Below are 15,020 nucleotides of genomic sequence, written 5' to 3' on the forward strand. Positions count from 1 at the left end.
CTCACTGGCGCTCCAACAGAAAGTGACACATTCAATAGCCGAGTGGAGGATTTGGGGTCGGATTGGTCGTTAACCTTACAGGTGTTCCCTCCCCTCACCAGGCTGTTTAGGGTCGATAAATCAAATGCACCCCCTCCTCATTAAATTTTCTTTCTTTTGGCATTTCACATTCCGCCATGCTTCAGTTCTCATCCAATACCTGCCCTGTCGGATTTGTAGTCACATGATCAATTGGAAGAGTGCATGACAAACACACCGCTGCCATCCACAGGGAAGTTGGAATTTGGAATTTGTTCCAGTCTCTTTGATCGGCCGCCGGACACCTAACACTCCCCCAGCATCCCGCCCCCTCCGGTCTAATTGATTGATCCTCTTCATCGACCTAGTCTCTTCCTCCTCCTTCCATATTCAGATATGACGAGCATTCCTGCTCAAGTTCTTCATATGCATTCTACATATATTTCATATATGTATGTTTTTTTTTTTTTTTTTTTAAATTTCCCTGCCATACAAAAGCCGTTCAATCACATCTGCAGCACACGTCCCTGACCTCAGAGGTCCCTCGCTTTCACAGTGCATTAAGACAAAAAAAAAACAAAAAAAATATTCAGTGTACTCCGATTGTTAAAAAAAACAACAACAAACAATTAGAAAAAAAAATAAAAATAAAAATACCCCAAAGAACACGACACAAAAACAAAATCAACAGGAGAAAGAACAGCATCTTCAGCAGCGGCGGCTCTACAGTGGGCAGTAAACCTGTTGCCAAGGGAGACCTGCAGTTTGCCGGAGGCGGAGAACGAGCCGAGCGCCCTGAACCGCCGTCTGCCGCTCGCCTCGCCGGCAGCCGGACGGTCGCGTGATAAGGACCGCTGAGGCCGTTTCTCCTCTTTACCGATACGAACGCTGCCTTTAGACAGCAGGTCTGTCCTCGCCAGGCTTTTTTTTTTCCTTTTTCTGCAGATTCAGCGGCGGACCCCGGCGAGCGACGCTCCCCTGTCACGTTTCAGTGTTTCCTCTGACTCAATGTTTGCATTTCTCAGTAGTATGTTGTCAGTGGTAAGTGCTGGGGCTGGTCTGTGGCTGGGCTCTTCTGAGAGGGGGTCTGGAAGACCACAGGCTCAGCGGCGGCGGGCCGTCAGACGTCGGGTCTGATTCCCACTCAATTATTCATTTCACTCAGAGCTTTACACAAACTCCGACAGGGTTTTCCGCTACACACACAGACAGCAGTGATACTTTGTCAGCGTGAGCTGGGACGGCCGAGCACGGCCGGGTATCTCGGGGTTGATAAAGCTGCTCTGCAGCCTGTGGCGTGACGGGATTTACAGACTGTTCCTGTTAATCTAGACATTTTACTGCAGTCTCTCCATCATAGATATGGTGAATTCCCTTTTTCTAGCACCAAATATGGCATCATAATGTTTTGTTTCAGTGTGTGTGTGTGTGTGTGTACGTTCCCTGTTCTGCTCTGTTCTGATATATAAAGTGATCCTTCTCTGTAATGATCGTAATGCCTGGGGCGGCTCTCTTACTGGACTTAAATAAGACATATATTACACTATGTGACATTACTATTCATCTTCGATCCACTTAAATTAAAAACAAATTAAAAAAGAAAAGTCTCATTTACATTCATGTCAACCTGAATTCACAGATTTAAAGAAAAAAAAAAAAAAAAAAAGAGGAGAACGAAACAAACCGAGCCTCATAAGGGTGAACTCATCAATAAATAATGACGATGGCGATGATTCCTACTGTCGTCGACCGGATAATGTGGTTCTGAGGACTGACGGCGGCAGACTGCAGACGCCGCGGCGCGCACACAATCGCCCGGGCTGTTTCTGGGTTTTCAACTACGTCAGGGGGGAGGGAGGGGGAGGGGGGGGGGGGGGGGGGGGGGGGGGGGGGGAGAGGAGGGGGGCGCTACGTGCCGTAACACCCCCGCCGCGCTGCAATGCTAGTGGGAAACATCACAGGGTGTATATATAGAGGAGGGGAGGGAGGGAGTGGTGTGTGCAAAGAAAAAAAAACAAATAAAACAAAAAAAAACGGCCGGACGGTTTCTCTCTCCCTTCATCCCCCCCCCCCCCCCCCCCCCCCCCCCCCCCCCCCCACCCTTCCTCCATCGCCCCCCAGGATGAGGGGAGAGGTGCAGTCCTGCTCATTATAAAACCCCTGTAAGAGGGGTGAGGGAGGGTGTGTGTGTAGTGAGAAGGTGGCGTTTGGTGGGGGGAGGGGGGGGGGGGGGGGGCATCGGGGGCAAATATCCTACAAGAATCTAAAAAAAAAATCTATCCGAGTGGGCCGTGTAGAGAGAGAGAGAGAGAGAGAGAGAGAGAGAGAGAGAGAGAGAGAGAGAGAGAAAGAGAGAGAGAGACGGAGGGCGAGGGCTGCCTCTAACGAGGGGTTCAGGGTGGGGGGGTGGAGGGCTGTACCCTCCTGGTCTCAGTGCCCGTGCCCCCCCCCCCCCCCCTCCTCCCCCCTCCCTGCAGCCTCTCAGGCAGTCGGCCTGTCTACATGGCATTCAGCTCTGTCCACACAATACACCAACAGACAGACGGCTTAATTTACTAAAACCAGAACAGAAACAGAACAAAACAAACAAACAAAACAATAAAAAATCCCCGAAAGGTCAAGACGGTAAGTAATAAAACCTTATTTACATTTTACACATTTTTTTTTCTTGGTTTTTCAGCGTGATAACTCGCTCCTCTCCCTCCTCGTCTTCTCCGCACATTTTTGCTTTGCGTCAATTTTTTTTTTTTTAATAGAGAATACTGAAAACACGCAGAAGAAAACGGCGCAAACGATTCCTTCCGACATTCTTGCTCTCCTCTCCTTTTGCCATTCTCACTCTCTTTTTTTTAGACTCCTCCCCCAAGCCCCCACTCTTTTTTTTTTTTCCTCTTTTCCTCCTCGTTTCTCATTGGCTGTCAGGTTTAGCCCACCTTCTGTGGGTTGGTGGCGCGTACCCCCTGCTCGTAGGTGATCCGCTGGCTGATCAGGTACTGTGCGGCCTGCGTGGCGGCCTGGGAACCCGTGATGGTCACCTTCCTGTTCCGAGTTCCGGGGATGAACTCGCCTTTCTTGGAGATCTGGATCCGGGCTCCGGTCAGCTCCTGGTACTCCACTAGCGTCTTGCCTCCTTTCCCCAAGATGGCTCCCACCAGGTTCTCCGGCACGGCGATCTCCACCACTTCCTTGGCTCCTTCCGCGAGCTTCTCCGTGGCCAGTAGAGACGACGCCACCAGCGGCGAGGCGGCGCTCAGGTAGCCGTTGGTGGCGCCCGTGGCGGCGGCGAGGGATCCCAGGGAGAAGCCCCCCAGGCTGGCGGCGGGGTGAGCCGCGCTGGTGGACGCGTCGCTGGCGTACGACGCTAACAAATTGGCGGCGGCGGCGGCGGCCGGGTTGGCGTTGGCCGCCACGGCGGCTAACACTCCCGAGGCGGCGGCGGGGTTCAGCCCCAGCCCCAGGGAGTTGGTGTTGTAGCCGTAGCTGGCCAGAGTGTTGAGGGCGGAGGTGATGGCCAGCAGGTCGTTGCCCGACAGGCTGGACATGGTGGTGGGGAACGCCCCCACGCCAGCCAGGCCCGCCTGGCCGAGCAGGGAGGAGGCCGTGGCGGCGGCGGCGGCGGCGGCGGCCGGCATGACCTCGGTGGAGTTGGCGTACGGGGAGCCGGTGGGGTTGGAGTTGGCGACGGGCCCCGTGATGTTGGAGTAGGAGATGTTGAGGCAGGAGGAGCTCTGCGGATCCTCCTGGATCTTCTGCACGATGATCTCCACCGCCTTGCGGTTCTGCTCCGGCTCGCCGCTGATGGTCACCACCCGCTCCTGCAGGTTGATGCCCTCGGGCTTCTGGGAGAGCTGCACCCACGCGCCCGACTGCTCCATCACCGCCTTCACCGTCGCTCCACCTTTACCGATGATCAACCCCGCCGTGCTGTTGGGGACGATCAGCTTGGCCTGGAGGGGGCGGAGAGAGAACGCAGGTTACGACACCGGTAAGGTTTAACTCAGCCTCCACCCACAATGCATCTGTGCAGGGGAAGGTTTTCGATGGTTCCTTTTAATAACGAGACATTTAAAAGCAAAACAATAATGAAAAAGAGGTTTGAAAAGAAAATGAGTTTCACAATGAAGAGAGAGAGAGAGAGAGAGAGAGAGAGAGAGAGAGAGAGAGAGAGAGAGAGAGAGAGAGAGAGAGAGAGAGAGAGAGAGAGAGAGAGAGGATTTCTAAAGGAGCTTCTTGTGAGAAAAAAAAAATAACACCGACTCCCGGGGGTCAGCGTTGCCATGGAAACACAGCTCTGGCTTTTAAAGGGTGGTGAAAGGGAGTGAGTCAATGACTGACACACACACACACACACACACACACACACACACACACACACACACACACACACACACACACACACACACAACTCTAAATCACATATTTCATACTTTAACATGCAGCTGCATCGTCTCACTGCTGGTCGCTGCAGAGACGCCATCGTGGATGAAGCTATTCCGTCACATCAGAATGAACGAATGAACGAATGAACGAATGAATGACGCTCTTAGTCTTTCAGTTATTGGATAATTGATCTGTAGCACACTTCTTATCTGTGGGAGCCCATTAAACCAAAGTCGTTCAGCAGCAACATGTGTTTTCAGCTCATGAGGAAATACTTCATAACGTATGGATCCTATTCAGCTCGCAGTTTCTCAATGAGTTTTCTTTTTAATCAAATTTCATATCAGGAAAGGTTATTTCACAGTAAATTTAAGGGAAAGCTAATTGTTCTGGCAGATAACAGCCAGATAAATACTTAACGTGACATGTCTAGTGTTATTTTAATAAAAGGTTAGCTTGGAGCGGTTATTGATTCTTGGAAATGCTGATAAAGTCAAACCGCGTTACGCTGCAGTTTTGACTTCCAGACGCTACAAACATCCCTGACGTGTCCCTGCGAGTGACGCATCTCACTCTGCTGCAGCGCCCGCCTCCAACTCAGCCGAAGCCGGAGGAGAGTGTGAGGCCGGCCGCCGCCGCCGCCGCTCCTCCACCACAACAAACACACCTCTGCTGCAGCTGCTGGCGGCGCCGCGGTTTACTCCGATTCCTCTGCAAACACAACAACGCCGCTTTTTCATTGTCATTCAAACAGTGACACCTGCAGCAAGCTGAGGTTATGGACTTCTGGAGCACGTTCGCCGCCGAGCAAATAACAGTTCCTCCGAACGACCGGAGGAAACGGGAGGATGGAGACGAAAGAGACGGAGGCAGGGGAAGGAGCGGGGCTTGTTTTTGTTCTGTGTTTCTATGGAAATGAAATTAAAGACAACACGAAAAGGAGGAGGATAAATTTGTGCTGAAAACAAAAATACAGGAGCCGCTGCGGCGATTCCCCCCTCCCCCTCCCTCCACACACGTGGCGGCGGAGTCGATCCGGAGGCTCGCCGCCTCGCCGGGCTTCGGCTCCGCGCCGCAGCTCTCCGCCAGGCAGCACGCAAATTTACATAGAAATAGAAAATTAGTAAGAAGAGGGAGAGAGGGAGGAGGGAGGGGGGCTGGGAGCGAGAGCCGATCCGAACACAAGGCCTCAAACACTCACTGCCGTCACAGGCGTCTCCGCTTCCCTCCCGCTTCCTCCACGTTCAGCTTTTTCTCAAGTAGAACCGAGAATGGAAGTTTAGAGAGGTGGAACGGATTCCTTCAGGTGTAACATATAAACACACCTCTAACTAAAGGAGGTGGAGCCGATCAATAACGTTCCACAAATTCAAATGCTTCGCTTCTAAATATCCGTTCGTTCAATTTTTTTTTTTTCAATTTAATTTGCACTTTTTTGTTAAATATAGAAAATTCATTTACAAAATGAGCTAAATTCTATAATCGTTCTATTTTTAAAATCGTGTTTAATGAAGAAAGCATCATGTGGAGCAGAGCAGTGAGAGAAAGTCAAAGCATGCTCAGGGAGAACATGCAGACTCCACACAGAAAGGCCCACCGGCCCGGGCTGGAACCTTGAGACAATATCAGCTATTGAAAAGGTTCATAAAAGGACAGGAAAGCTCTTAAGATCAATAATATCTTTGTTCTTCTGTCAACTACGGTATATTTGGCTCCTATTTGCAGAAAAAGCTAATATTTATCAGAAATCATGAGTACATTTGTACTTTAAACGACATAAATGAAAAGATCAATTAGATAATACGAGGTGTGACAAGTTAAAGGTAAGAAAAATGTTGGGATTAAACCGATGGAATTATCAGCGTGCGAATGTGTTCGATTCACTAAAACCACACAATCTGCATCCTTATCTGATCTGCCTAATCCAAATTTAATGATTAAGTCGACGCCCACAGAGCTGGGGGAAGCAGGAAGGAGCAGTAATCCTGCTGGTGACGAAGCTCAGATCCTCACTTCGGGACGAGCCGCTTCCACCTTCAGTTTTGCACCAATTACCACAAGAAAGGAAATCCTCATTGTGTGTCGCTGCCTTAAATTTCACTCACGGGACGGATGTTTGCATCAGAAACTGTTGTCGCGGGCGCCGTTCACGTGGCGGCGGGGTTTTCTTTTTCTACTTCTTCTTCTTCTGTGGCGAGGAGGCGAGCCGGGCGGGGGTGAAGATGAAGACGAGGGATAAAATAAATAAGTGACAAGCAGCAGGAGCGCGGCTGAAGGAGCCCAAAAGATTTTTTACCCATGAACCCTTTCATGTGTGCTGCGCTGAAACACACACACAGCCCCACACACACACACACACACACACACACAGGGAGAAGTGGGAGGATAAACAGCGACGTCTGAATCCCTCCTGATGCTAATGATCACGTCTCCCATCTTCACATCCTCCTGATTCTCTGCTAATGAGCTTCTCCGTTCGCCTCCACTCCTCCGCTCCCGTTCCGGAAGGTTTTTTTTTTTTCTTTTTTAATCCTCATATTGTTGTTTTTCCTTCCATCCATCAAACCTGTGCAGATTTAGAACGGCTGAGTATCTGTCGCTGCTCTCTAAACCCGCTCTATCTGCTCCGTGTTTCGCCGCAGCGGCGCGTTGAGTTCGTTCTAAAGCAAACCTCTTCTCTTCGAGGTCACGTGCACACGCACGCGTGCACGCTCTCACTATGTTCTCAAGCCGAAGGGCGTTTTAAATTGAAATCTTTAGTTTTATTCAGCTGACGCCGTCGCTTCACTCTCGCTGTAATGGCCGACTCAGACGAGCCGCCTCCCGCCTACCCACAATCCTTTGCTCCCGGCACCTTTCCGCACAGCCGCCACAAAGAAGATTATGTGACAGTTGGCAGGAAGCGGCGCGGTGACGGCTCTTTCATGTCTCCCCTCCCTCTGGTGCGCTGCTTTGAGGCTTGTTGTTCATTTTTCGACACTTTCACGTCTCCGGTGTTTCCCCTTCTCTTTTTTTTTTTCCTTTTTCCAGAAAGAGCCGCAGCTTTTCGGAGAAACTTCTCCACGCGGGAGAGGAGAGGACGGCCCTGGCATCCATCCAGCTGCTGACTACAACGTCCTGTTGCCGCAGCTGCCGGGCCGAGGTCGGAGGTCACGGCCAATCTCCCGCTCGTGAGCGCGCTGGGGCAGATAGTGCGAGCGAGCGGGGCCGGGAAGTGTCGGCTTCAGCAGGGGCGCCGGCTTAGCAGATAAGTCCAAATCGGTGTCAACAGCGGAGCGCGGCGACTGGATCGGACTTGGAACCGGTTCAGACTCGGCCTGTCGAGGCCAGAGGGCGTCGGACGGCTAACAGCTGCCGCTTCCAGCGAAACGCCGGAACCCCGTCAGATTACGAAGAAAAGACCAAAGAGGGCCACGAGATCCAGGAGAATGCGGTTCATTGAAGCTGCTGTAGGTTTAGACTCGGGCTGGACGACGAGTCCTAACAGTACCTGACTAACTAGTGGACTGATTTTCTGCTTGTCTGGTGATTCTATTAGCAGCATTCCTGCTATTTAAAGTCATGAAATGAGCAAAACGACCCGTCCAATAACGATTCAGGTGATGTATGTTTACGGCCTACACAGAGACTGACTGGATTTATTCCCATCGTACGGCTGATTTACAATTTATGCCTGCGGACTGTATTAAAACTGATTTACAGACACAACTTGACAATCAGGGAATCGACCCTCATATCACTCTGGTAATCCCATCGTCTCCTATTGCATAAACAGCTTTGTTCATTAAAGAAAGTCACTTTTGCAGCTTCACTGCTTTGATTTGAACTTTATTATTTACTGTAAGAACCAGTGGATGACGAGTCGACCCGACTAGTCAGACAATGCTTTTCACTGGTCGTCTAGTCGGCAGGAAATTTTTATATACATTGATATATTTGTGTTGAAACTCTTTTTCTTTTTTGGTTTTGAAAATAATTTTGGTGAGATGAGTGCAACTTTGTAGAGATTTTTGTAAATTTGATGCACTTTGTGCCACAACTGAAAGCAATGAGACAGAAAGTTAATTCCTCATTAACGGGCAGGACAAAAACTCTGGGCGAAAATCAACATTCTCATGGAGGAGCACACATAATACGCAGAAAAATGGCTTACATGAGCAAGAACAATCCGAATTAAAACAAGCAGGACAACTAACAAGCCAGTTTTTACAGTTTAACTCAATAAAAGCTAATTATAAGTGACTGGCGCTTACTGGCTGGAAGATATCTCACTAATTGCCGGAAAAATCAGAAAAGCTCTTCGCACATCACTGCCGGCTTTTCTTTTTTTTTTTTTTTAACAAAAAACTGAAGCTACCAGCGAAACTGAAAGATTTAAAGTGTGTTAAAATTTTGCTGATTAATTTAACTGTTGAAAAAGTGGGATTTGTGTTGCAATTAGCTGTTTAAGTGACACATTTTTATTTATAGTCGTTTCAGAAACACTTCAGAGTGGAGAAAATCCATCACACTATGAATTACTGAGCAAAGTTCACAACAATAACTTCATTCACATTTCTTATAATCATGTATTTTGATGTATGTTGCAGCACCGCCCTTATAGTCTACTGTTAGTGAACAGTAAAATAGAGGATATTCCATCGTGACTGTCTGTATTACATTAAGACGCTGATAATGCGTTACGATGCAGCAGGTTGAGACGCTTCGCCGCCTCGTAATGACGCCGTAATGTCGCGTGCGTCCCGTTATCGCAGCGGCAGACGCCGTGCCTTGCTCCATCGATCACGGCGTGCCGCTCCGCTTCACTCAACAAACCAACAACCACAACACACACACACACACACACACACACACACACACAGTATTATCCCACCCCTTCTTACCAGCCGCCCCTTTAATGTACAGTTAATTAATTCATCATTTAAGGGAAATGCGGCCCTCTAACAGAGAGGATTACCCCACAAGTGACCATTATTTTTAATCCGCCTGTTTCATAACATCTGGTTTCACGTTAAGTTCTCAGTATCAAGTAAAACAAAAAAACTCCTTGAATGAAGATGAAAGTTTGTGATTTGAAGTTTGGGTTTGTGAAAACTTTTTTACAGCAAAGTTTAATTTTGTGAGATAAGATCTTTTTTTGCTTTCTTTTTTTAAGATTCTTTTCAGACTTTACCAGCACTCTTTAAAAGAAGATTGAATTTCTTTTTTTTTTTTTTAATTGGACTTTGTAGAAAGTGTGTTCTTCACCTGATTCACTTAAACATCCAGACTCTTCAATAAACCCGACCTCCTTTCCACCAGACCCACACTCCTTCAATCAACCCTTCAGATCAGTGAATATTGACAGTTTCCTTAACATTCTACCCTACCTGACATCATATTAATGGATCCCCTCTTGCTGGCTCGGCGTTCTGCGTCTCAGAATAACTGAAAGCTCTTTAAAGGCAGCTCATCCTGATATAACCCCCGCCCAGTATCGGTAACCTGTTCTAAAGAGTCATTTTTAGAGCTGAGATCGCGGTAATGATGATCCACGGCCTCGTCCAAACCGTGTGTCGCGTTCCTGTCAGGTCATGAAAGCACCGGGACGCGCACGAGGATGCGCACGAGGGCGCACACGCCGCCGGGATGCGAGGACACACACCCAAAACCGCCACGGATTACCCATTCCATTTGTACTCCGGTGAAAAACCTCAATACTGCGACGGATAAACACACAAACAAAAGCAATTGCGGGCGCGTTCCCGGAGACGTACGCACACACTCACTGACACACACACTCACACACACACACCCCCCTACGTGTACGCTCAGACACTCGGAGACCGCGGACAACTGTTGAGGCTGCTGGAGGTTGAACTTTGAAGTCTTAAGCAGGGGACTTGAGTTTAATCTGCCTCCGACTGATCCTCGGGCTTAGTCGCCTCTCTCTCTCTCTCTCTCCCGCTCTGCGTCTGCCTCGCTCGCCCGCCGCCGCTCCCTCTTCCAATGTCACCGTGCTTTTTCCATCTCGCCCTCCGTCTTTCTCCTTCCATTCTCTGGCTCGTCCGGGAGCGCAGAAACCCCCTCGCAGGTTAAAAATAACAGGATGACAGAGGAGCCGGGGTACAATGACTGGCAGAGAGGGAACGCGGTGTTATCTTAGACACACACACACACCGTACACACACACACACACACACACACACACACACAACAAGGAAACATCTCAAGCTTGCATACACAGTTGTGACGAGGATTCAGTGGAAATTTATCTTTGAAATGTGACAGTAAACAATGAAATACCCCCGTACATACAGTCCAGTGTATAAAACACAACACACACACACACACACACACACACACACACACACACACACACACACACACACACGGGAAGAGTTTGAGTTGGCTTAATGCTGCAGTGCCAGTGATCTACTGAGCAGATCTCCCTCTCTCAGGAGCCATAAATCGGCCATCAGGTGTGCGCTCACGGACGACATGCAGCTGCATCATTTCACTGCATGTGATGTTTTTAAATTCTTCCATTATAAAGAAAACAAAGCTGCTTTAAAGAGCATGAAGCGCTATTTTAGGTTCGCATTGTGCGTCCTCTGGCTGCGTAAATCCTCCTCTGGTTCAAACACTGAATGTGAGATGTTCCCTTCTGATGTAAACATGTACAAAATGTTCCTGTGTGTTGTGTTTTCTCGGGGGAGGGGGGTGGGAGTGGGTGGGATGTCACGACCGCAGAGCTTCCTCTTATTTGGAGGGATTTAAAGAGAGAGTTATGGTTCCTGGTTGTCACAGTAATCCTTCAACAGGTGTATCGTGCAAATCATGACACGGCGAGGAGGCCGGCGGCCGCCGAAGCCCGGCGTTAAGCGGCGGGTGCCACCTGATCGGGGGGGTTAGTGGGATGATCTCCACTTCTGCTTCAGCTATTTCCACACGGGAGGGATGAAATGGATCCAACCTCCATCAAGGTTCAAGCTGATTCGGAAAAGACTGAATAGATATTTTACTGAAATGTAAGAAAATATTCCAGACTGCACCTTTAAAACCCGACTCATTGGGAGATGTTATCCTCCTTTGTGATCAGTCCAGCAGGCCATTAGCCTGTGATGCCAAGTGTCAGAATCAAAAGGATGGAATGCATAAAGTGCTGCAGCAGCTTACAGTGACGAAGTAAACAAATTAAAGTGTCCTTTTAAAGGGCGAAAAACAAATGTGTGTGTGTGTGTGTGTGTGTGTGTGTAATGGACTGTCAGGCGGTAAAACATCCTCTCCCCTTTGATTTTCTCTCCTCCCGTCGATGGAGGATATAACCTCCATAAAACCTCCCTCACCTGATGAGGTCTCTCCAGAAGTGGCAGGAAAATCTATTTCAGGTCCATCAGGCTTTTCTCTCCCCCCTCCAACAACACTGACGTCACATCGGAGAGTGAAGACCGTGTCCCTGTGTGTGTGAGCTGAGATATAAAATACACACACTCAATCACCCAGCAGATAACGGATGAAGAAAGAGAGACAGGGTGTGTGTGTGTGTGTGTGTGTGTGTGTGTGTGTGTGTGTGTGTGTGGTCCTGCTGATTCAGCAGGGACGCTGTAGATCACAGGACTGACAAAAAAAATCTGACTTAACGTTACGTAAGACGCTGAAAAAAGCAAAACGGAGTAAAAATCCTGATTACAAGTCCGCTGAACAGAGAGAAACATGTGTCGAGTGTGTGCCGTCGGTTTCACATCGACGAGGTGAAGCTTCTGATTTCTAAACTAACGATAGGGAACAGTTAATACCAGAGAATATTTAGATAGAAACGGTTTAAAAACAGTATGAAATGTGAACCACTCTACCCAGCAGGGGCCACTTAAGAACCAGACAAACAGCAGAAGTCCTAAATAACTGCTGCTGCTCACCATTTAATGGCAAAATCAATGTTTACATGCTGCAGGTGTGGAGCTGTGTGTCGTTTTCTGATGTTGTGCGGCGGAGCAGGACGTCACGGGCTGGTGTCGAGGACGGTCCTCCTGCCTGGAGCGCCTGGCCGAAGGTGTCAGGCTGCCCCAGGTTAGCCTTCATGGTTCATTCATGTAATCTGCTACAACAACACGGAGCTGCTCCTCTCCGCTGGCATGTTTGTCTCTTTTGTTTTATTTTCTTCGGCCAAAGCTTGAATTATGTATCTGCTGCCAGCGGAGCTCGGAGCGTTCCACCCCTCCTCTTCATCATCTGACACGACGCGAGCCAAACTCCACATTTTCCTCACGTCGATAACAAACTTCCGGCGCCGGCCAACAATAACAGGAAGGAGGAAACAGGTGTTGGTGAGGGAGGTGAAAGGTCACAGGAAACGTCCACGGGAAGAGGGCGGAGTGGACCGGCCAGAGAAAACACCCACACTGGAAGCGGTGTCAGTAAATGCTTCTGTGTCAAAGTGCTGCTTGAATAAAGGCCAAAAATAGTCCCCGAAAAAAAATAATACCACAACAAAACCACAGGCCGTTTACAGCCGATCCCACCGGGACGCAGCTCCGGCGCTGCAGCCGACTCCCGAACACCAAAGTGCACGTTTCACTGTCGATAAGAAAGCAACACTGATGCTGGGAGTAGATGGTGCTTCACTCGTAAACCGAGCATGGCGGATCTCCAGAGAGCCGCCGCTTCGCTGGAACGATGACGGAGGCTTCAGAGCTGCTGTGCTGGAAGTTTTCTACACAGCCGGAATTCACATTAAAAACTGGAGAAAAGAAACGGTAGAAACGATCACATGCCGTTTGCAATGATGACAAACTGTGGTATCGTCTGTGAGGAGTGATCAAGCCGAACCTTCACCTGATGAATATTCAAATTATGGCCAACTGTAAACCCACCGCTTTTACAGTTACGTCACATGAAGCCGGGGCGGCAATCAGCTTCATATCGTCTGTTTCAGATTTACACATCTGAATTGTAGATTTCCCCGACCCGCCCCGCTGTGGAACTTGGGAACTTCATAATGTCTGCTAAGTGCTTTAATTGCTGTTATGGCTTCGGTTTGCCCACCAGTTTGTGTGAGTCATTAGTCGAGGGCACTTTCTGCCCTTTGCAAAAGTATGAATATTCAAATTGTGATCCCGACCCTCTGCGGTAACATCGGAGGACACTACAGCGAGAACAGGGGCGTGATGCCGCTTTACAAGGGTGTACTTGTGGGTGGAAACAAAAGCGGGCGCTGAATAATAAAAACTCGTAAAAGTCCCGCAGTAAATCCTCCTGGTCCACATGTCACGTCAGTCCTCATTAGAGCTGGTAAAAGGCTTCGCCGGATCATAAATCACGGCCTCCGCCGCTCGCCGAGCGCTCCTGCTATGCGGCCTGGGAGCGTGGCGCGTCGTCCGTCGCCGCCGCTCTGTTTTTCTTCCTCCGGACAGCTGCTCGTCCCGGCGAGGCTCGCCGGCACGGCGCAGCTGTCGGCTAACAAGGGTTCAGATCTGCGGCCAGCTCTCAGTCACCCACTCAGCCAGACACTCTCTCGCTCCTGGCTCTGTTTGCCCTCCACTCTGCTCCTTCTATCCTTTTCTCATCTACTTTGTTTTGCCCCCTTCTCCTCCATCTTTTGTTCCAAAGTTGCTCCTCTTCTTCTCAGTTCAGACATGACTTCTCTCTCTCTTTGTCTGTTCGCTGTGTTTCCCTCGCCTCTCTCGCTCTCCTCGGGCCTTCGGGTCAGCCGGTAAATGCCGTCACCACATGCTCATGCCACATGCACCGTCCTCAAGAAGACGACTTTTCATCCTGCATAATTTAACCTAACAAGCACTGGCTGGTTGGTTGGATTGTTAGTCGGTTCGTTAACTGGCTGAATACTTGGTTGGTGTGATTGTTGGTTGATCGGTTGGATTGTTAGATGGATGGCTGATTGACTAATTGACTGTCGGATGGTTCGTCTGTATGACTGGAAGTTTGACAGCTGGATGGCTGACTGGCTGTATTGTTGGTTAGTTGATCGATTAATTAATTGGTTGCTTGACTGACTGGTTTGTTGGTCCTGTGGTTGATGGTTGACTAGTTGGATTTCTAGTTGACTCGTTAAGTATGGTGGATGGTTAGTTGGGTGGTCGGTTGATTGGCCTGTTGTTTAATTGGGTAAATCACTGGTTGATGGTTAGTTTGTTGGTTGATTGGATGGTCGGTTGGTCAGATGTTTGATTTACCCGTTGGCTGGTTGGCTAACCCTAACCCTAACCCTAACCCTAACCCTGACGCCAGAGTCTGAACAGCTTTAATTCTCACGTTACTTACATTCAAATCATCATCTTATACGGAGTTTTTTTTTTCATATTATATCCACACAACCAACCTATTTTCAGTTAAAAGTAAATATATTGCAAACACTGTGTCAGAGACTGTGAAAGCCTTTAATTAGTAGATTCTCTGTCTTTACTTCAGCAAATTCACTACAAATACTGAACTATGAAACGTTCAGGTCAGTAAGCATCACATCATAGTGAAAATGTTTACATCTCTATTAGTAAACGTTTTCTTTATGTTTGGCCGGTTTGATTTATTACATTTATTGACATAATTACCTCCTTTAATAGCTTGAAGCTGTCGGATTTTGGTTCCTTATGTGTCTGTCAGGATTGAAAATGTTATTTCAGCAT

General features: G+C 48.8%; 1 protein-coding gene across 3 annotated transcripts in view; it reads right to left on the reverse strand.

Moving 5' to 3' along the window:
- Positions 1–2,746: 2,746 nt before the first annotated feature.
- Positions 2,747–15,020, reverse strand: part of nova2 (NOVA alternative splicing regulator 2) — a 69,382-nt gene continuing 57,108 nt past the window's right edge. For all 3 annotated transcript variants that reach the window (XM_030108805.1, XM_030108804.1, XM_030108803.1), the window contains one exon: positions 2,747–3,965. In XM_030108805.1, coding sequence (XP_029964665.1) covers positions 2,943–3,965 — 1,023 coding nt within the window. In that variant the 3' untranslated portion in view covers positions 2,747–2,942. The remainder of the gene's footprint in view (positions 3,966–15,020) is intronic.

Source organism: Salarias fasciatus, chromosome 14 (assembly GCF_902148845.1).
Source record: "Salarias fasciatus chromosome 14, fSalaFa1.1, whole genome shotgun sequence".
NCBI classification, from domain to species: domain Eukaryota; kingdom Metazoa; phylum Chordata; class Actinopteri; order Blenniiformes; family Blenniidae; genus Salarias; species Salarias fasciatus.